Raw genomic sequence first — 22799 nt, 5'->3', positions numbered from 1 at the left:
TATGCGATTACACAGCTGACCCAACCTCTTAACCAACCCTTTAACCCAACCAGACCATCAAAACTGTCCCTTACTTGCATCCCACCTCAATAGCAGCAAAAGTGTTTTAAAACGCTCTCAGGAGCTCAGTGAATTCAAGCATGATACCGTGATAGGTTGCCACCTCTGCAGTAAGTCCATTCGTGAAATTACCTCACTACTAAATGTTCCACAGTCAACTGTTAGTGGTATTATAACAAAGTGGAAGCAATTGGGAACAACAGCGCAGAAGTCGGCAACTTTCTGCAGAGTCAATGGCTACAGACAGGGTTGTTTTTCAGGGGTTGGGCTTAGCCCCTTAGTTCCAGTGAAAGGAACTCTTAATGCTTCAGCATACCAAGACATTTTGGACAATTTCATGCTCCCAACTTTGTGGGAACAGTTTGGAGATGGCCCCTTCCTGTTCCAACATGACTGTGCACCAGTGCACAAAGCAAGGTCCATAAAGACATGGATGAGCGAGTTTGGTGTCCTAACCTCAAACCTATAGAACACCTTTGGGATGAATTCGAGTGGAGACTGTGAGCCAGGCCTTCTTGTTCAACATCAGGACCTGACATCACAAACGCGCTTCTAAAAGAATGGTCAAAAATTCCCATAAACACACTCATAAACCTTGTGGAAAGCCAGAAGTGTTGAAGCTGTTATAGCTGCAAAGGGTGGGCCAACTCCATATTAAACCCTATGGATTAAGAATGGGATGTCAGTAAAGTTCATGTGCATGTAAAGGCAGGCATCCTAAAACTTTTGGCAATATAGTGTATCAATGACAGCAAACACAATGGTATTTGATCAGTCTATTTAATGTGTTCCTTTCCGGTGCAATAAGGTGGTATGTAAAAAAATACTGTAAAAAAAAAAAAAAAGATTGTATTCGTTCAATCATACTAATATGTTAATAACAATATGTTAATAAATTGGACAAATTGGACAATTTTATTTTATGGCATTAGAACAAAGTTTTGTTATTTTTGGGAATAGTTTTTTACTTTAAAAGAGGAGAAAATTGATGATAACAGGGTTGAGAATTTGAAATAAGCTTTTATTTCAGTATAAATCATTTACTTTACAACGTCTATGAGATTTATTTTTGAGGTAGGTAAATTTGCTAAGAAGTAACACCATTTTACTAAGCATGTAGAAAATGAATGTTGCCTTGAAAGATAAAAAAAACAGTATTTATTTTGTAAAAATCTCCCTTTTCCTCAAAAATTATGGGTAGTATATAGTAAACTACTCTTTAAAAGTTAGGGGTCTCTAAGACGTCTTAATGTTTTTGAAAAACACAAAAACGATTTTGTAAAATATTACAATTTTAATTAACTGTTTTCCATATGAATATATTTTCAAATGTAATTTATTCCTGTGATGACAGCTGAATTTTCAGCATCATTACTCCAGTCTTCAGTTTCACATGATCCTTCAGAAATCATTCTAATATGCTGATTTTCTTCTCAAGAAACGTTTCTTATTATTTTCAAAGTTGAAAACAGCTGTGCTGCTTATTTCAAAGCATATTTTGAAATATAAATCTTTTGTAACATTTATAAATGTATTTACTGTCAATGTAATGCATCCTTGCTTTTCTTTCCCCAAAAAATCTTATTGACCCAAAAACTAGCTTTTGAGGAGTACAGTATAGACTAAAATTTGCGGTGGCTGACACATCTTACCTCACATTCCCCTACACAATATAGAATTTTGCAGAAGTAAATCCACTTCAGGGAGTGGACCATAGTGAGTGTTTAACTTTATGAAAATGAACTTTGTTCTCCTTGTCCAGTTAAAGTTCAGTGATCAGGGAACTTTTAAGCTACACTTGTTATGGTGGCCCTTTGCGTTTGGCTGCACGGATTCTAGGGTTGTACATAGTAAAATGTAGGACTATGCACAAGAATTGGAAATTCCAGGGCTGGATATTTAAAGGCTGGGAGTTTCTGTTCACAACTGTAAAAAATCAAACCCAACAGCTTAATGTGTGTGCGTGTGTGTTTCATATGGGACTGAGTCTTGATGCACATCTGGTTGTGTGATTCCGTCCCAAGCAGCCGTGTAATTTAGAGATGCCTCATGGTTGGTGCACAAACAGCCTTTACAATTTACAATACATAAGCTCAAATATAGAATTACACACGCTCACAAACACACACTTGTATGTCTGTAATTACTGCCAGTCACAGTGACAAACAGTCTGAAGGAATGCTACTGCCAGCCGACCAAAGTTTCATACTGTTTTTGTTTTGCTCTCCTGTTATCTTTCTTTAGCTTTCTTTCAATCTTTCTTTCATCATTTTGTGTTTCTTTTCACCGTGGCACTCTTGTTCTTTAGTACATCAATACCTCCCTTATCTCTCTCTTTCGCTCTGTCTCTTTGCGCTCCGTCTCTCCACCCACACATAACTCCGCCCTTGTGTTTACATTCCCCACTCCATATTTGGAGGGCTCAAGGTCCTCAGAGCGTCCGTGCGCGCTCTACAACAAGCATATGTGTGTGTGTGTGTGTGTGTACAGCTGTATTCCAAGGAGCATTGGCTGGTTCAAGCGGAATAATGCTTCCCAAGCCAGGTTTTTCCCGTACACCCAGGAGGGGCACCTGAAAGGGGTTACCTGTGTGTGGAGGTGGAGAGAGAGAGAGCGAGACGGGGAGAGCGAGCAGCACTGTAAGAGGAGAGGGAGGAGGGAAAATAGGGGAAAGGGAGGAAAAAGATTGACTGAGAGAGAGAAAAAGAAGAAGAGGAAAGAAAAGGAGACCCAGGGGAGCTGTTATCACCTTATGGGAAAGAATGCAAGCTGCCTGTCTGTTTAAAACTGCATGAGGAGAGAAGGAGAGAAAAAAGAGAAACATGCAGGACAAAACGGGAACAGTCGCCTGCAGGATAAACACGGTCAGGACTGCTTGCCTTTTCCCCCTTTCTCTATTCATTCAAGAAATATAGTTTGTTTTTCTTTTTTTGTGTATTGTAGAAACTCTCTCGTTTCCCTTATGACTCTGTCAGATGACTTTTTCTCTTGCTCTTTGTAATAGTTTCCATGGTCGAAGTCATCTGTTGTCCTCTCAGATACCTTTGGGGTCTGATTCGAGAGGATGTTTCTGGAAAGCATTAGGTTTGTGCCGCTCCGTGCATTTTTGAAGCGGTGCGAGGTGGTGGGATACACTTTCAACAGCAGCACGGCTGATTTATTTTGTGAGCTGTTGAAAGCTCTTGTGATAAATTAACGCAGTTGTACTTTATTTATCAGGAAAAGTAACTTTTGAGAGTTTTCGGGTTTGCTTTTGGTGTAGTCTAAAAACACTTTAATAAAACATGGGCAGAATATTAAGAAATGTGACTAAGAAAGGAGTTTTTGTTAGATGCAAAGTCATTGAAAGTCAAAGTCAAGTATGAAGTGGATGCATTGGTCTGTTTGAGGCTTTTGAGATTGTTAGTTTTGATCAAGTGGTCTATTAAATGTTTTAGTTAATGATGTAGTTGATTTTATGATCAAGTTTGTATGATAGTATGTCGACTATTGAATCACAGTTGTTGTTGTGCGTGCGTGTGTGTGTGTGAGAGAGTTGCCAGCTGTGGCGTTTTATCATGCATGCCTGGTATTTGGATTTCAGCCTCTTGAGACTAGAGAAGCTTTACTGGTTTAGTTAAAAAGAGTGTTTTTCACCAGTTGACGTTCTGACCAGTTATACCACGGTCTGATCCGTCTAGGTGTCTTTAAATACTCTTACAAAGTATATAGTAGTTAATGTGTTCATGTTGTGTTGTAAAACACTTTTGCTGCTATTGAGGTGGGATGCAAGTAAGGGACAGTTTTGGTGGTCTGGTTGGGTTAAAGGGTTGGTTAAGAGGTTGGGTCAGCTGTGTAATCGCATACATTAATTACAGATGTATTAACAGGTATTGTACTTTTAAATATAAGTTCAATGTAAAAAGATATGTACACACTAAGTGCATTACATCAAATTTTAATAGGATTATTCCTTTGGATACAGATAATAAGCTCTGTGACCAGCAAAAGTATATGATTCTTAAGTTTTGTTCATGTAATCTTCACAAATGAACACAACTTTAATGAATTTTGAAGCCTAAATACAATCAGCAGAAGTAAAAAAGCTAAGTGGTCACATGACTTCAACTCTTTTAGTCTTCATTTAAAAAGAAACATTTTCCATGAAAGTTTGAGTTGGAATAGTTTGCAAGAGTGCAATTATAAACGCAATAAGGCTGTGAAAGCGGACTAGTGAGTAAGCGAGTTTACTCATCTGATGCTAAATGTCTGTGTTTAGATGTGTTTGTTCTGCCTGCATGTGTGATGCTGCCTTCTGGCTTCATGTTAAACAGTAGATAAGTGTTATCAGTCATGATCAATGCTGCGAGAGTGTGTGAGTGTGTCTTGACACATGATGCTATCTGCTGCGATCTGTGTTCAGCTGCCGCTGGCTGACTGATTTGTCTTTGCTAGAACACACACAATGGCCTTACAAAGACATTAGGTGCATTTGTGTGATGACTAAGATGTCTGCAACTCGCTAAAGACGTGTTAACATCACCACTGTACCCCAGACTATGACACACAGGGCTAAATGTAAGAGGAGTGGGTGAAGATAAGTACGTCTGACAAACATGTTTAAAATTATATACATTCACATATCAGGTATCATGGATGCCAAATGCAACTGAAAATCTCTAAAATCATATCTGTAGCCAAATTGTTTTGCTTTTGCATGTTGCATCATTTACCTTCATGCCGTTCCAAACCCGTAAGACTTTACAGGGTTTTGCGTAACACGTGAGAATGAATCTCATTGGTTATTGCGGAAGCTCAGACTTGCTGCGTAACACAAGGATGAGCCTTATTGGTTCTTGCTGAAGCTCAAACGTGCTGCGTAACACGAGAATGAACCTCAATGGTTCTTGTGGAAGCTCAAACGTGCTGTGTAACACACGAGAATGAACCTCATTGGTTCTTGCTGAAGCTCAAACGTGCTGCGTAACACACGAGAATGAACCTCATTGGTTCTTGCTGAAGCTCAAACGTGCTGTGTAACACACGAGAATGAACCTCATTGGTTCTTGCAGAAGCTCAAGCGTGCTGCGTAACACATAAGAATGAACCTCATTGGTTCTTGTGGAAGCTCAAGCATGCTGTGTAACACACGAGAATGAACCTCATTGGTTCTTGCTGAAGCTCAAACGTGCTGCGTAACACACAAGAATGAACCTCATTGGTTCTTGCTGAAGCTCAAACGCTGTGTAACACACGAGAATGAACCTCATTGGTTCTTGCTGAAGCTCAAATGTGGGGGCGTCAGCATTAACGCTTGACGGAGGGCGTGGCTGAAGCTTGGCGCTGATGCGACCGCCATAGTGACAACAGCCAATCACATCACTTGCCACGTCTGCTCTAGGGTTGCATGAACGCAATTGGCTAGCGTCTGTTCTAGGGTATTAGTATAGGGCGATCTGATTGGATTACGCCTGCGTTGGTGCTTGAAAGGTTGAGAAATCTTCAACTTCTGCCACTGCAACGCGAGTGAAGCGATAGAACCCACAATTCAGTTCGGCAACGCATGATAAAGTAAATGCGAAGCGTTAGTACTGACACCCTGTGTGAATGCAGCGTAAGGGAAAATGTTTTTTTAGATAAAAACTGAAAGAGTTGTTAGAAGCTTAATGATGGTGACGTTGAAGTCATGGGAACGTGATGTAGTTCGTTTTTTGCCTACCTTTAGCGTTATACTTCTGTCGATTGTATTTTGGGCTTTAAAATGTATTTAAAAAAATTATCTTGATTATGTAAGTAGCATAAACTTTTGTTAATCACAGAGCTTATTTTTTTCGTTTATCCAAAAGCATTATGGTAAAATCCTATTGGGTTTTTGTCGAGGGAACCAGTGTGATGCTGACTTCTAGGTTGGTCTACAAATTTACATCATCCTTGCACTATTATTGTACTGATTATTTTTGTTCTTTCTTCCACAGCCAAGCCAAATGAAGGCGCCCATTCTCTGAGCAGTGACTCTGGACTCTCCAGCTCCTCCCTGTGGACTGGAGGACAAGCCTCTGGGCTCGCAATCAGCTACAGCTCTGAGGAGCATACCCAGCTCCACAGAGTTATTCCTGGGCTCAGCATGGAGGAGGAACAACCTTCTCTTGGCATCCCGAGACATGACCCTATAGCCAGTCAAGCTGCATTTAATCATTCCAGTCATTTAAACGGTGAAGCTATGTTCATAGAGCGAGAGACGGACATTATAGATGATGACGACGACATCACCACCCCTAATATCGCCATTGCTGCTGTTTCAGACTCTAAAAGCACACTGTCTTCAAAGGAAGTGTCTGGTTTGTCTTCAGGTGAATGCCGGAACGCCATCCAATCAGATGACTGTCAAAGTGAAGCGGCTCCTGCCATATTTAGGAATGATGCGAGTTCCTCAAACACACTCATACACTCTACAGTACCTACTGGATATCAGACGCATATATGGGTGAAACAACAGCAGTCAGTGTCGCAGTCCACCTCTTACACACACACTCCATCAGACAGACTGGAACACAAGGAGGAGATGGAGCTCCACAGAGGTGCAAGCAAACCTTCATTACCAGACAACGGCTTTCCAGAGGCGCAGTCAGAGCCAGACAAGGACGACGAGTTTGCAACTCTCGCTTTGGATATAGATCAATCAATCGAACAGCTCAATCAGCTGATTCTGGACCTTGACCCTGACTTTGAGCCAATCCCCACACAGGCAAGGGGTCACATGACCCGCTCAGCCTCCCTTCACACCAATGGAAAGATGCACTCAGGTGGAAGGGCCAAATCAAGTAAGAGCAAATCCTGATACATTCACTAATCCTAAATCCATTTATTGACTGACCAGCTGTCCACCACAAAAAGTTCTAGTTATATTTTAGCTTGCAAAACTTCTGACACGGTCAGCATTATCGCAACAGTCACTTTCGACGTCCAGTGTAGACACTGTGTTCAATATATTTGTTTTTTCTAAACATAAAATCCATAGCATGCTGTCAGTTTATTTCAAATACTTTAATTTTAATAAAAATAAATGCTCATCATTTCATTGTTATGGTTGTAAAATCGATTCAATGCCAAATTCAAAAGTAACTGGGGATCAGTAAGATATGTTTCATTAAATTGATCAAAAGGGACCGTAAGCACATTTAAAATATTACACAATAATTGTATTTAAAATTAAATGCCATCTTGAACATTATTAAAGGGTTAGTTCACCCAAAAATGAAAATTCTCTCATTAATTACTTACCCTCATGTCGTTCGACACCCGTAAGACCTGTAAGATGGCTCTGAAAGGCCTCCATTGGCACAATGCACTTTACACTCTCAAGACCCTTAAAAGGTACTAAAGACGTCGTTACAAAGTCCATCTCACTACAGTGGTTCTAAAATAACTTTATGAATCGGCGAGAATAGTTTTTGTGCGCAAAAAACCCCTAAATAACGACTTACATAGTGATGACGATTTCAAAACAAAGCATCATGAAGCTTCGAAGCGTTATGAATCAGCGAGTCGAATCGCCAAATTTCAGCAGTTTGGCGGTTTGACACGCGATCCGAATCAAGATTCGGCTCACTGATTCATAACTGATTCAAAGTCGTTATTTAGGGTTTTTTTGCGCACAAAAACTATTCTCGCCGATTCATAAAGTTATTTTAGAACCACTGTAGTGAGATGGACTTTTTAACGACGTCTTTAGTACCTTTTAAGGGTCTTGAGAGTGTAAAGTGCCATTGTGCCAATGGAGGCCTTTCAGAGCCATCAGATTTCAACTAAAATATCTTCATTTCTGTTCCGAAGATGAACGGAGGTCTGACGGGTGTCGAACGACATGAGGGTAAGTAATTAATGACAGAATTTTCATTTTTGGGTGAACTAACCCTTTAATCAAAGAATCGTGAGAAAAGCAGCAACTGATTTCAACTTTGATAATAATAAGAAATGTTTTTTGAGCGTCAAATCAGCATATTAGAATGATTTCTGGAGGATCACGTGACACTGAAGACTGGAGTAATGATGCTGAAAACTTTAAATTAAAATACAATAAAAACTGTTTTATTGTGAAATAATAATATTAAAATCAAATAAAAACAGCCTTGGTGAGCATAATAGACTCAGAAGTTTTGAACGGTAGTGTGTATGTTTATGACCATCACATTTCAAATACACATTTTGTTGCTTTAAGTGGCATTTTTGCCTTGTTCACTGGTTGAGCTTGCAGTCTAGTGACTTTGAATTGATGTTTCCATTGAGGTTTTTGTTGGCAGGGGCTTAATTTATGTTAATAAATGCACACAAGTAACATACAATGGTTCTCTATGTGCAGCTCCTGACAGGTTTTTCTAAAGAAAATAAAGTCCTGCCTTTCATTTCAGTGAGTATGTGTGTGCGTGTGTGTAAGTGTGACTGTGTTTGAATATATAAACATCCAGGTATGGAGTGCTTATATCGTGTAAATGTGAGCTGAGCTGCCTTTTTGTTTAAAATTTGACTTCATTCTAGTGGTGTAATAACACTGCCCTTGACAACTATTTAGTGATTTCCTAATAATGTTATATTGACTGCCGCTCTTTACCAGACACATCTGTGATGCAGTCTTCTTGAACTCAATACTCTGGCTCCTTTGACCTCAGCAGACTGAACGGGTCTAGTTGCTTTTGAAGTGTGTCCCCTGCCTTGCATGTGTCCCCTGTCTACTCTTTTATAAGATCCTAAGATCCTTTCGGCAGGATCAGCCCATGTCAGAGCACCTGGAATAGAGAGTCCTTTAGTTGAGTGGTGAATTCATCCTGTTGAACAGAAATCTATGCAGAGTGTTATTACCACTGTAGTATGTCACCAGATATATGCCCTGTGGTATGTGTGGGTGTGTGTGTGTATGTGTGTTTGAATACACATAGTGTAAGGGCTGAAGAATGCTTTTGAAGTGAGCGTCTCTTGACACACAAAACATTATGTCTTTCCCCATCGCTGAGTATTGAGGAATTTTGAAAGTGATAGTTAACTGAGCCTGTATTGTTGGCCATTTGTAATCAATTATTACCATTGCTGCATCCCAATCCCAATTCGCCTACTTATACTACGTCCTAAAAGTATGTACACTTTTTGAGAGGAAAAAGTAGATACTTTTGAGTGTGTGTGTAGCAGAATAGTAGGCAAGCTTTGGGACATGCTACTTCGTCATCTTTAACGGACAGCTCTGTCGCTTGGCTATGCGCATCCCGTCACCGTTTAGACTTCCCCGTCAATTGTGTTGTTAAAACCCTCCTCATTCAATTTAATTTCCTACCATATAGGTGAGAATTGTTGTAGCACGTTGGTTGTGGGTATTGCATGCAGAGATTCCCCTCATGTGTTTGCAATTTGAATATGATGATGTGTTTAAAAGTGAATGGCCAAATATATCATTACAAATGTTGTCAATGCTGTTGCAGATTAAATATAATGTGCATAAATATATATCTTTTCGTCGGGTAGGATAGATACTGATAATTATTCACTCAAACCACTTTATCTAAACCTCTAACCGCTGGACTCGCACATCCGTCATGTTTGTAGATTTTTAACACTTTTTATTCGCTTTTGTAGTTCTAATCGAATCCTCGACCAACAAGCGGTGGTTTGTGGGCAATATCAGCCATTAGAGTGTGCACCGATCTCCACTTAGAATTCTAACCAGAAATAGTAGACCACCCGGGTATCTTTGGAATACACATTACAACATACTACGATTTGGGACATACTAATTCTATTTTTCGAATACTATTTAGGACGGATAGTATGCGAATTTGGATGCACCACATGTTTTTACGTTTTTTATTTTTTATTATTTAAACCTGAAAATAATCAAAAAGTCAAGTCGCGTTTTTAACAATGCAGATTGTTTCAAAGCAGCTTCACAGTGTTAAACAGGAAAATAATGCAACAGAATTGTATTCAGCCGTATAGCCGTTCTGGAGAAAACTGTGATGTCATCAGTTAATTTCAATTATCATACAGTGACAATGTGGGCTTTGGATCAGTAATTAGATCAGTAATTTAGTTTATATGGTTAATTTAGTTTAATAATTAGATTTATTTGGATATTTAGTTGAAAAATATAGTGTTACTATTCTGACAACTTTACAGGTCAGAGGTCATAATAGATTGGAATATTCGAAAGATCGAAGGCAACACGCCGGAGACGGGTTTATTGAGGATGATGTGTCGGTTAAATAATTATTAAATAGGAATAATCGAAATATCGGAGTTAACACGCCGGAGACGGGTTTATTGAGGATGCCGTATTGATGAAACAATTATTAAAGTGTAATATTCGAAAGATCAGAGGCAACACGCCGGAGACGTGTTTTATTGAGGATGACATATCGATTTAACAATTATTAAATGGGAATATTCGAACAATCGGAGTCATCACGCCGGAGACGGGTTAATTGAGGATGACATATCGATTTAACAATTATTAAATAGGAAATATTTGAACAATCAGAGTCATCACGCCGGAGACGGGTTTTATTGAGGATGACATATCGATTTAACAATTATTAAATAGGAATATTCGAACAATCGGAGTCATCACGCCGGAGACGGGTTTTATTGAGGATGACATATCGATTTAACAATTATTAAATAGGAATATTCGAACAATCGGAGTCATCACGCCGGAGACGGGTTTTATTGAGGATGACATATCGATTTAACAATTATTAAATAGGAATATTCGAACAATCGGAGTCATCACGCCGGAGACTGGTTTATTGAGGATGACATATCGATTTAACAATTATTAAATAGGAATATTCGAACAATCGGAGTCATCACGCCGGAGACGGGTTTTATTGAGAATGACATATCGATTTAACAATTATTAAATAGGAATATTCGAACAATCGGAGTCATCACGCCGGAGACGGGTTAATTGAGGATGCCGTATTGATGAAACAATTATTAAAGTGCAATATTCGAAAGATCAGAGGCAACACGCCGGAGACGTGTTTTATTGAGGATGACATATCGATTTAACTATTATTAAATAGGAATATTCGAACAATCGGAGTCATCACGCCGGAGACGGGTTTATTGAGGATGACATATCGATTTAACAATTATTAAATAGGAAAAAGTATAGGATTAAAAAGTTTAAATAACCAAGAAATGTTATGTAAAACCCATAGACTGTAAAAAGAAATGGACGTAGTGTCCGTGACGTCACCCATAGGATTCTGAAGAGCAATTTTGAAGCGTAAAGTAGGGTCGAGCTGGCCGTTGCCATCTTGGCAGCGCGTCACTCCCAGATAACAGAAAATGGGCAAAGAGGCGGGACGTGGCTGGAGCTGAGGTGATGCTATGACCAACAGACAGCAGACAAACGGCAATCCACCTGTCACTCAAAGTGGCCACTCCCTTAATTATGCAGAACTTTAAGGCTTTATATAATGTAAATGAATGAGTTATAAAAAAAATCACCCCCCTCACAGTTGTCATGAAGGGCAAAATTAGCCGTATAGACCAAAACCACAATTTGTACCAGGCTGTAAACATGTGTTTTTCTGCTGTAAAGTTGGGCATTTTAACATGAGCTCAATGAGATTCTGCTCCCTTCTGGAGCCTGTCTCTAGTGGCCAGTCGATGAATTGCAGTATAAGTCACTTCCGTATTGGCTTCAAGACAAACGGGGAGAGGTTGGCCGTGTCCCAAATGGCACCCTAAACCCTCACGGTCTTCCTCCAAGTCCGCACTTTCACAACGTAATGCTGCTTTGACTGCCGGGTAGATTTCCTCTGTGTAGCTCGCAAACTTGCAGGCTCAGCTGAAGTGCGCATCGAGGGCGAATAGCAGCCGCAAAGGGGGCGTTCACGAGCACCCTTCTTTAAGCTTAATGACAAATGGGCAGAGGTGGAAAGTAACGAATTACATTTACTCGCGTTACTGTAATTGAGTAGTTTTTCTGCGTACTTCTACTTTAAGTAGTTTTAAAAATCTGTAATTTTACTTTTACTTAAGTATGTTTTGTTTGAAGTATTGTACTTCGCTACATTTTAAACCACACCCGTTACTGAGTAAAAATAAATAATACAAAGGGGGTGGAAAACGCGATCCGGAAACGACTGCATTGAATTGAAGGGCGGTAGAATAAACACTCAAAAATCACAAAAAGATGGAAACAGACGGACAAGACATACGTCAGACCCAGCTGAAAGCGAAACGCCGTCGTGAACCCCTGGATAGTATGGAAAAACTTTGGATATAGACAAAAAATAGCTGGGTGTTGTCCTGGAGGATATCGAATTAGCAAAAAAATGTTGATGCAAAGGAGGAAACACATAGAACATGTTCGGGAACAACATCCCTCTGTGCAGATAAAGGTACGTTTATAACTTAAGGCAAACAATTCAAAAGATGGTTTCTGTCATTTTAGGCTGTTTTTATCAAGCTGATGTAAGTTCAAGTGTTCGTTCTTTAAATAAGTTTAGTTTTAGTTATTTGATGCTATAAAAACGGGATGTCATGATTGACAGCTGCTCTGAGTGAAGTCGTCACTGAGGCACCAACGGACATTTTTCGGGAGGAGATTGGAGATTTAACTTTAATCTCTACATTTCCACATCTGTTTATTTCACAAAAAGTTGCTGATTAGGCGGGTGTGTGGGGCGGGACCTTGATATTGCGGCTCAACTTTGTGCTCACTACTGCACAGACTCGAGACCTAAGATGTCAGCACCATATTTTAACACTGGCGGCTTCAGTTACGTCAACGAAGGAAAGTAAAGGCGCGTCGTCCATCTTTTTTTACAGTCTATGTGTAAAACAAATAAAATTTTTTACGATTCTGGACTGTCACTTATCAAACAAGTGCTTCCACTGAAGCTCAAGATGCACTCGGATTTCAAATAATTTTGGAGAAGATGATTCATCAAGTTTCTTTTTCATGCAGCTTTCATTTGGTGCTGTTATTAAAGCAAAAGACAGATTATTTATTTATTTGATATGAATTTAATAAATGTTTTCTTATTTATTTTAATATGCATTACATTTGTATTTAATACTCGTTTATCTATATTTATTTATAAAACAAACTTATTTATTTATAAAATGTATTTTATTTTATTTTGAAATGTTTTTGAGGACTGTATTTTATAACAGCCCTGAAGGAAATGGCTCTAGTTTATGTAAGGTCATAAACTTCTCCTCATGGATCTTATCAAAACAAGCATTGTATAATAGCATGCTATTTTAGGTCATGGTGTTTGAAATGCTTTAACTTTGTTTGATGTTAGAAAATCATGAATAAGAGTGAGGTTTCAAGGCTGAATACTTGTCACTTGTCACAGTCAAATGTGAACTGCCATCCAGTAAATATCAATTGCGAATGCCTTCTAAATAACTCTTTCTTTCTGTGTGTCTCTCTCTCTGTACAGGTTGGAGACAGAAACAGCTCAGCGATGTCTCTGAATACTCTGTGCTGCGGAGTCCGGGTGGCGATCGAATCCAGGACATCCAGAGATTCGGCTTTGACACACCAACTTTGGTATAAATATACACATATTTATACCTGCACAATTACTTCATAAATATATATCCACAAAACGTAAACATTACACATTTTAACTGGAGACTAGTGCAATTGAATCGCTCACCAACCCTATGCAAACTTCTGCCCAGTCCACTAAAATACAAGTTAAACTTGTATTGAAACCAGAACAATCCTACAACAATGCCTTGTGTGTTTTTGTCTGTTCCAGAGAGGTCTATATCACACTGACGCTGTTGACTTTGGTGACCTCCCTCCAGAGGTTGACAGCCCACTGTGGGTGGGTCTTAATCAAGTTCCGCCCACACCGGCATTTCCTGTGACACCCCCCACTCCATATGGTAAGGCTGACACAGTGTTTGATGTTTGTTATGTGAGTTTGTTAGGCATGTGAAGACTTTCACAGCCTTATTACCCTCTGCTCTTGTAATCTATTTTAATATGGTCTTTTTAAAGACATCATAGCACCCTTGTGTGTTCACTGTTGAAAAAAATTCCATGGTATTTAGACGTATAGTACTATAATGATACCTTTACCACAGTATTCTTTGAAATACTGTATCATGGTATATGATTATGGTAATACATTGTAAACATTACTATGGTATCACATCATATTACCTCATAATTAAAATAGAATAGTGCTTTCCAGCAGATAAGTAAAAAAAATAAACATTTACATACACAGACACATTAAAACCTGTTAACTGCTCAGATGTAAAAGCCATACTAAAAAGATACACCTTCAAATGCAATTTAAAAGCATCCACTGTTGGAGAAAATGTTATATGCAATAAAAGAGTATTCCATAATCGGGGAGCAACAACAGAAAAAGCCATATCACCGTTTTGATTGTAATCCAGTCATGAACAAAGAGCACCGTCTAGTTAGATTTTCTCAATTTTCTAGCATTTTGTTAAAAAAACAAAAGGTCAGCAGTATGTTGTGTAAAACTTTAAACACACACACAAAAAAGAATCTTAAACTGCACTAAATTGAATAGGCAAACGGAGTAATGATGCTAAAAATAGAGCAATATCCATCTGTGTACAGGTCAGAAGCCTGGCTTCTGCAGTCTGCACCAATTGGAGACAGGTTAATTGGTACTGAGAAATACCTGTATAAATGAATTAATATGTGATGAGACAAATGCATGAATGACGGTATCCAAGTCTTTAGAAATAATCGATTTCAATTTGGAGATTAGTCGGTAGAGGCCAGCCTTAACAACAGTGGGAACCTGCTCATCAAGTACCAATGGAAGAGTCCAGAATAACACCCAGGTTCTATAACACGATCAGAAATGCTTGGCGAAATAGAGGCTATATTATAGTCTCCTTGGTGGCAGAAGGAGATCCAAAAACAACACACTGTCTTATTAGTGTAAAGGCCTATGCAAAGTCTGAAATTCGCATGCAAAATTTTCGCACGTCAAAAAATAAATTCGGCCTCACTTTATGTCAATCACGCTTGCACGCTGCCTCCGAAACTTTCGTCCGTCAAAAAAATTCGGAACAGTTCGATTTTCTGCGTTTTTCGCATCCGTTTTTCCCATTTACAGTGCTGATGCCCAACCTAAAACTGCTGGCAATGGTTGTGAATGAATCGCCAGTGCTCAGATAGCCTACCTACAATTATATATACAAATATTATTGTATCAAAAATACTACTAATATTATTATATCACAGCTATAATTATAGCACACCAAGTCCCTGTAAACCGTGTGTGCGTGTGTGTGTGTGCGCGCGATCCCTTAGACATACAGTCTCTGTTCAGGATCAATTGATTCACGGAAATTGGTGGTCTTCTTTTTAATATGTGGCTCCAGTATCGCTAGCAAAGCATCAAACTGAGCCACTGACATTCTAAAGTAAACTTTGAATCAGTCTGGATAATCCCGCAGCTCCTTGATAAGGAGGTGGAACTCTCCTTCCTCTCTACGCAATCACAGGAGTGGATGGACCCAAATTTCCTTTCTTTTTCTCTTTTTAAGAAAAAAAATCATCCTCACTTCTTGAAGACGGCATTTTGTGTTGTTTTGCGGTTTTTTTCGTAATGCATCGGACTCCGTGTGCAAGGTCTCTGTGCGTGACGAATTTTTTGGATCACAAATACGGAAAAACGCATGCAAAAATTTCGGACAGTGTGCAAAGGCCTTAAAGATGGAGAAAATGACTGGCAACCAGGCTTTATCTTCACCTACACTGAAAACCCTAAAGGCCTTTGCACTTTGAATCCGAACTTTTCGAATGCGTTTTTTTGTATTCGTGATCCGAAAAATTCGTCCCGCACAGAGACCTTGCACACTGAGTCCGATGCGTATTAATAAATGCGTGACGAAAAAAATGCAAAACAATACAAAATGGCGTCTTCAAGTAGTGAGGATGATTTTTTTGTCCTCTCTCTTCTTAAAAAGAGAAAAAGAAAGGAAATTTGGGTCCATCCACTTCTGCGATCGCGTAGAGAGGAAGGAGAGTTCCACCTCCTTATCAAGGAGCTGCGGGATTATCCAGACCGATTCAAAGTTTACTTTAGAATGTCAGTGGCTCAGTTTGATGCTTTGCTAGCGATACTGGAGCCACATATTAAAAAGAAGACCACCAATTTCCGTGAATCAATTGATCCCGAACAGAGACTGGCAGTATGTCTAAGGTATGGATCCGCACGCGCGTGCACACTCACACACACACGGTTTACAGGGACTTGGTGTGCTATAATTATAGTGTGATGTAATAATATTTGTAGTATTTTTGATACAATAATATTTGTATATATAATTGTAGGTATCTGAGCACTGGCGATTTATTCACCACCATTGCCAGCAGTTTTAGGTTGGGCATCAGCACAAACGCAGAAAATCGAACCTGTTCCAATTTTTTTTTTGACGGACGAAAGTTTCGGAGGCAGTGTGCAAGCGTGATTGACATAACGTGAGGTCGAATTTATTTCTTGACGTCCGAAAATTTTGCATGCAAATTTCTGACTTAAATAATTTTCTAAATAATTAATTGGTTTGAGTAGAGCCAACTCAAATTAAACAAATTAGTTAAAAAAAATACTTTTATGAGTATTTAGAAGTTTCTCAAAACGGACAGATTTTAAGTAATCTGAATTGTTTCATTGTTTTGGTTTTATGAACTTTTTTTTTTTTTTTTTTTTTTTTTTTTTTGACTAGCTTAAATTTATCTGAAACTGGGCTGGGATTTCTATTTCCCAGCATCCTTTGCCAGGACACTCAAAAGGGACAGTAAATGCCAAAATGAAGTGTTATATTATGTTTGTTCTTTTGTGCAAGTTTGACGTTAAGTGGGAGATTTAGTAGTGTTTAATGTTTTATGATAGTTTAGAAGAGTTTTTGTTATGTTGGGTTTTTTTTGTAGGGTTACCAGCTAGTAAAGTTTCCACTACTAAATATTTGAGATTACATGATATTTTTAAGTTAAATGTATGAATTGGCTTATTCAAATAGTTCATAGCAATTAAAATATATGATTACAAAATAAAAATCTGCAATTTCTGCTTCCTTACAACTGAATGTCTCAATTGTTTGAGTTTTGCCAACTTTTTCGGGTTTACAGTGTAAGCAATGTACTACAGTAGTGAACAAAACAATTGACACCCACTTGGATCGAGTGGAATATATAGATGTGTAACATCAACATATAAATGATGCAAAATGTTATATTTATGGAAATTGAGCCTAATGGACACGTATACAATGAAAATATATATGGTCCAAGAATAGAACTCTGTGGCACAACACTACTTAATCTGCATAATTGTCACTTTCTCCTCACAGTGAAGAGTACACATGACTTCATCCATTCAAGACCTGGTTCTCAAACCAGTAGAAACTACATGAGCTCTCCAATATGGCAAGGTAATCAGCTGCCATAGTGGCTACATCCTTATGCTACTTCCTTTAACTGCTACTTTAGCAAAATCATGTCTGCATCTACATGGGAGGATGAGAAAGTTTTGTGTATGTCTAGGAAAGCATTCAATTGTACAGTATTTGTGACCTTTAAAAACGCTCCCCTTTAGCAAAGTTTTTCTTGCTGCTGTCATAAAATCTGTGCTGCTCAAAATAACTCTGCTACAGGATGTGGCCCTCTGGGTCAGGATGCATACTTCCTGTAACCTGGCCATTCAGTGCTTTGGGAACTTGGAACTGGGTGCTTAGAATTAAGCCCGAATTATACTTCACTTTTGACGCGAATGCTTACAGTATGCATACAGGTAAATGCACAGCCTTTGTACATTGTTAGGAAAGTCTGTTGGGCACAAACACAGATGCTCTCGACACGTGCACTAGAAAGTTTCATCCTTGTCAGTTGTTTGTGTAACGGAGGCCAGCTAGTGGTCGCTGTGCGAGTAAACCTCACTCCTCTGATCTCAAGAGACGCTCTAGTGACTGACGCTAGAGGTTGCAGCCTTTAGCCTCCTTGTTAGAGCATCTGACTCTCATGCGGACAGACCCGGGTTCGAGTCCCGCTTGGAGCGGGCGGTTTGAACAGGAGGGGTTACATTTGCACTATTTATCTCCAGAAGTTAGTGATAAAAATGTATTTGTACAAATTTAAACTAGAGTTACAGGCAGCTATCTCTTCTCCCCTCACACAATACCTTGTTTAGCGTTCTTGCAATCTCTTGTAGCTTGTTGTTGTTTTGTCTCATCTTTTTCTTTTTTCACTTTGAAACAAATCCCCGGGTTAGTTTTGGCCACCTTTGTCGACCAACTAATTAGCAAAAACAAACAAACAAGGTACATATTTGAGCTGTTGCCTCAAATTTTTTAAGTTAAGAAATGTAAAGTTTAAGTAAGCAGAACTTGCAGATTTTTATTTTGTATTCATACATTTTAATTGCTCTGAACTTGAAATATTTGAGTAAGCTAATTCATACATTTAACTTAAAATATAATCAAATTTTTAGTAGTGGAGACTTGACAGACTTTAAAGGTGAACTATAGGATTTTTGCAGTAAAATATCCAGAAACCACTAAGCCAGTGTTATAAATTTTGTTCAGTTGAGTACTTAGAATATCCCAAATGTTTCCAACTATTTGTAAATCGTGAGAAAATTACTATTTTAACCGAGGAACCGGGACGTGTAAGCTATGCGTGTGAGGGAGTCGCCTGTCGATTGCGTCATATCTGCGTCACCATCGGTTTACGGTTTTATTCAGTGAAACACTTTACTCTCACTGCAGTGTGAACAAGTGTCATAGCTCTAATACGATAAACAGAGTTGCTTTACCTCATTCTCATGATTGGAAAAGAGGAAGTGGCGCCGGCAACCGTGTCATAATAAAAGTCCCGCCGGCGATTATGCCATAATAACAGTCCCGCTCTTCAATCGCTCCTGTGGCCTTGCTCAGCTCCACAACACTCGGTCCTGCTCTGCTTCATACTACAGTAATGTTAATAATCGCATCCATGAACATGATTTCTGCCCGAGTCCTATCCTGACTGTTTTCCACCGGCTGTGAGGTGAAGACCACATGTCTCGAGATTCTGCGCTCAAACGTGGCGTCATCAAACTACGCCTTTGTTTTGAACAGGCGACCTCTAGTGGACGGAAAAGTTACATAGTGTAGCTTTAACTAGCTAATTCAATAAATAATTGGTTACACCAGGGGTCTCCAAACTCGGTCCTGGAGGACCACTGTCCTGCAGAGTTTAGCTCCAACCCCAAATAAACACACCTGAACCAGCTTATCACTGTCTTACTAGGCCCAAGCTAAATTCTGCAGAACAGTGGCCCTCCAGGACCGAGTTTGGAGACCCCTGGGTTACACAATGCTTTGGTAGCATTAGCATAGCATAGCACTTGCCGAACGAGGACAGTAATACAATACATTTAACATATACCTGTTCTCAAACTGATTTCATACTCAACTCGCCACTATGATGGTAATCGTACAAAAAAACCAACATAACAGAAACTCGCACACAAAAAAACCTAATATAACACGTAATTTTTTCATTTACAGGCCCTTTTGAGTGTCATAGCAAAGCATGCTGGGAAATAGAAATCCCAACCCAGTTTCGGTTAATTTTAAGTTAGTCTAAATTAAAAGAAACAAGTTCATAAAACTCATAACAATTAAACAATTGTCAGTTTTGTGAACTCGAAAGAAAAAGAAAGTTTTAAATACTCTTAAAAGTTAATTTGTTTAAAATAAGTTGATTTGTTTAATTTAATTTGCCTCTACTGAAACCAATGAATTATTTTGAGACGTAGGGTTTACAGTGAGTCATGTTGATGACGAAATGTGTACTCAGTGTAGACATACCATAGCATACACTTACACTAATGCCCAAAGTATCTTTAGTTTTTATATGCACAAACAAAAAAAATCATTCCATCGGTCGGTTATGTAACTTTTAATAAGGGAAATACTATTGCCTGATTACATCTTAATGAGGAGGAACAGGAAAACACAGGAATAAAGATAGATTGCAAGAGCAATGGAGACTGAAGACTATTTTATTTGTGGATTTTTGTTGGCACTTTTATATAAATATATTTTACTTTTTACCATATAAATAACATTGATAGATATAAATCAATAAATAGAAATCAATTTACAATTAAATAATAAATCATCTTTTTACAATTAATTCATAAATAGTCAGATTACCTGTTTTATAGTCTAATTTTGGTCATTACAAGTTTTCTTTGTATTTTAAATAAAAATAATAACTTAAATTTGTTTCATTATACAATGTTTAACACGTCCGGCCTTCAGCCAGTTGGCCCAGAGGACGGAGGATGTTGCTTATTTAAATTTCCTGATGTGGGAAGATTTTTTTAGGTTATGTAACTTCAGTCCATCTATGTTTTAGTGTCTAAATAAACAGGAGAAAATAGAAGCTCTCACAGCCAAACTCTCACTGACAGACAAATGCAAATATTTACACAGACGTTTGCGGGGGAAGGAAGGAAAATGCACTGCCCCTTTAAATGGATTTATTTGCTACAGTGGCTGAGGTCACATTAGGGACGTTGTTGTCTGATAAAGGAGAAACAGGAAAAGTATTTTTCACTTCAACAACAATCTAAATATGATTTTTTTTTCTTAGTAATTCAATTTAGATTAGGTTAAATTTAGCTGTGAATTTTGTACATGATTTAAAGGTATATTGTGCTTTGAGGATCTGTTGACAGAAATGCAATATATTATACCTAACTATGTTTTCAGTGGTGTATAAAGACCTTACATAATGAACAGTTATGTTTTTATTACCTTAGAATGAGCCATTTCTATCTACATGCACCACGGGTCCCCTTACAGTGAAATTGCCATTTTGCGCCGCCATGTTTCTACAGTAGCCCCAAACGGACAAACTTCTCTACAGAGCGCTAGCTACTCCCTGCTGTCCTGTCTCAGACAATGACATGTTTGTCCTGTGTCGGTCACCGTAGCTTCTCTATGTGCTTCGAAAGGGACGGGTGAGCGGTGGGCGGTTGAAATTTGCAACCTCACCGCTAGGTGCCTCTAAAATTTACGTAGTGCACATTTTAGAGTTTTTTTCCCCCTTTATGTGTTCTTGAGTTGTTTGAAAATTGTATTTATTAATTTTTTTAAATATCTATATTTAAATATCTTTGAAAGAAATATCTTATGCTCACAAAGGCTGCCTTTACTTGATAAAAATAGCCTAAAACAGGATTTTTGATGAATTGAAAGTGAAAAAAAAAACCTGCATTTATTTAAAACAGAAATATTTTGTAAGAATGTCAACATTCTCATGATGACTTTTCAATTGAATGCATCCATGCTGAATAATTTTTACTGAGTAGTGTATAAATGTTTTGCATTTCCTTAATTACACTTAAAAACATTATAAAGTGTTATTATATTATTGTAGTGGCTTATGAAAAGTGAAGAATCTAAAGTATTTGTTTTATTAATTTTAGATTATAGCATCTCAAAATCAAAATTGTAATTTGTTGTTATTATTATTATTATTATTATTATTATTATTATTATTTTTTATATATTATATATATTATATTTTATATATTTTTTAAATTTTGAAGCATATACTTTCTTTCAGTCTCAAATGTTGTTGTTTTACTTTATTTTGATTCCAGTTTGATTTGATCAGAAAACCTCATTGAATTAAATGAGATCGATATTTAAACAAGTGAAATATTCTGCCAAAGGAAAAAAGTCAAAATGAGTCGTTGTCATGTAAAGATAAGGATGCTTTTTACTCCACAACAAGACCAAAACAAAGATGAAGAAATTGACTGTTTTGCATAGAAGCAGATGTTGTGAGCAGCAGCACATGGTGTAGAACATAAGGTCGTCCATAAAAAGACATCCTCACCCCTGACCCCAGTGCTACCGTTTGGTTAGGTGAAGCAGACTGTGAGAGTCTGCGGAGAACAATGCTTGAATGGCCTATCAAAGGCAGGAGAGCACTCATGAACTCGTATGGTAATGAAGCCATGGGGGTCTTTCACTGCCTTTCTGCCTCATGCCAGTTGGGGGCAGTCGTCCGTCCTCCCTCCCTCCCTCTTCCTTTCCTTCAGCCCTCCCCCTTCCCTCCCTCCTCAGAGCTGGAGTCAGTCAACCAGCGGCACAGTCCTGCTGGAAGAATGACGTGAAGTAGTTTTCCATCTGGGGTTTAACAGAATTCTAAAAACTCAATGACTTCATTCAGGCTAGACACAAATGAGTAGAGAGAGAGAGAGAGAGAGAGGAAGGGGGCAGAGTTGGACAGAACAGCAACTGTGTGACTGTGACGTGCCGCCCATGGTCAGTGTTTGTGCCGGGAAGCAGACAGCACGAGAGAGAGAGAGAGAGGTGGAATAAGTGACAAAGTATAGGCAACGTTACAGACTGGGGCCATGAAAGAGTGACACTGGGAAACAAAGTAAGCGTGCAAGAGCATCAGGACACAGCAGTGGCCGGCAAGTCTAGCTAATCTTCTGTGGATGAGTCTCTTGTGAGGAATACTTCAGCATGACTGCTTCTCTAGGTATGCAGGAAAAGATTTTGTCATTTTGACCCAACTTATTGAGTCATGCTTGCGTTTGTTTGTGTGTGTGTGTGTGTGTGTGTGTGTGTGTGCATGAGCATTTGTCTGTGTGTTTGTATGCTAATACCTCAGCCATTTGCTGTAGCCATCTCTGGCAGACTTGAATTGTCTCCTTGTCAGCATGAAGTCTGATGTGAAC

General features: G+C 38.6%; 1 protein-coding gene across 1 annotated transcript in view; it reads left to right on the top strand.

Moving 5' to 3' along the window:
• The window catches only part of tns3.2 (tensin 3, tandem duplicate 2), a 69969-nt gene that overhangs the window by 22144 nt on the left and 25026 nt on the right, over nucleotides 1-22799 (top strand). Inside the window, exons 13-16 of the mRNA XM_079831207.1 lie at nucleotides 6015-6860; nucleotides 13491-13600; nucleotides 13815-13944; nucleotides 17404-17484. Coding sequence (XP_079687333.1) covers nucleotides 6015-6860; nucleotides 13491-13600; nucleotides 13815-13944; nucleotides 17404-17484 — 1167 coding nt within the window. The remainder of the gene's footprint in view (nucleotides 1-6014; nucleotides 6861-13490; nucleotides 13601-13814; nucleotides 13945-17403; nucleotides 17485-22799) is intronic.

Source organism: Gobio gobio (assembly GCF_949357685.1).
Source record: "Gobio gobio genome assembly, chromosome: 12".
NCBI classification, from domain to species: Eukaryota; Metazoa; Chordata; class Actinopteri; order Cypriniformes; family Gobionidae; genus Gobio; species Gobio gobio.
This window is presented reverse-complemented; position numbering and strand designations above follow the sequence as displayed.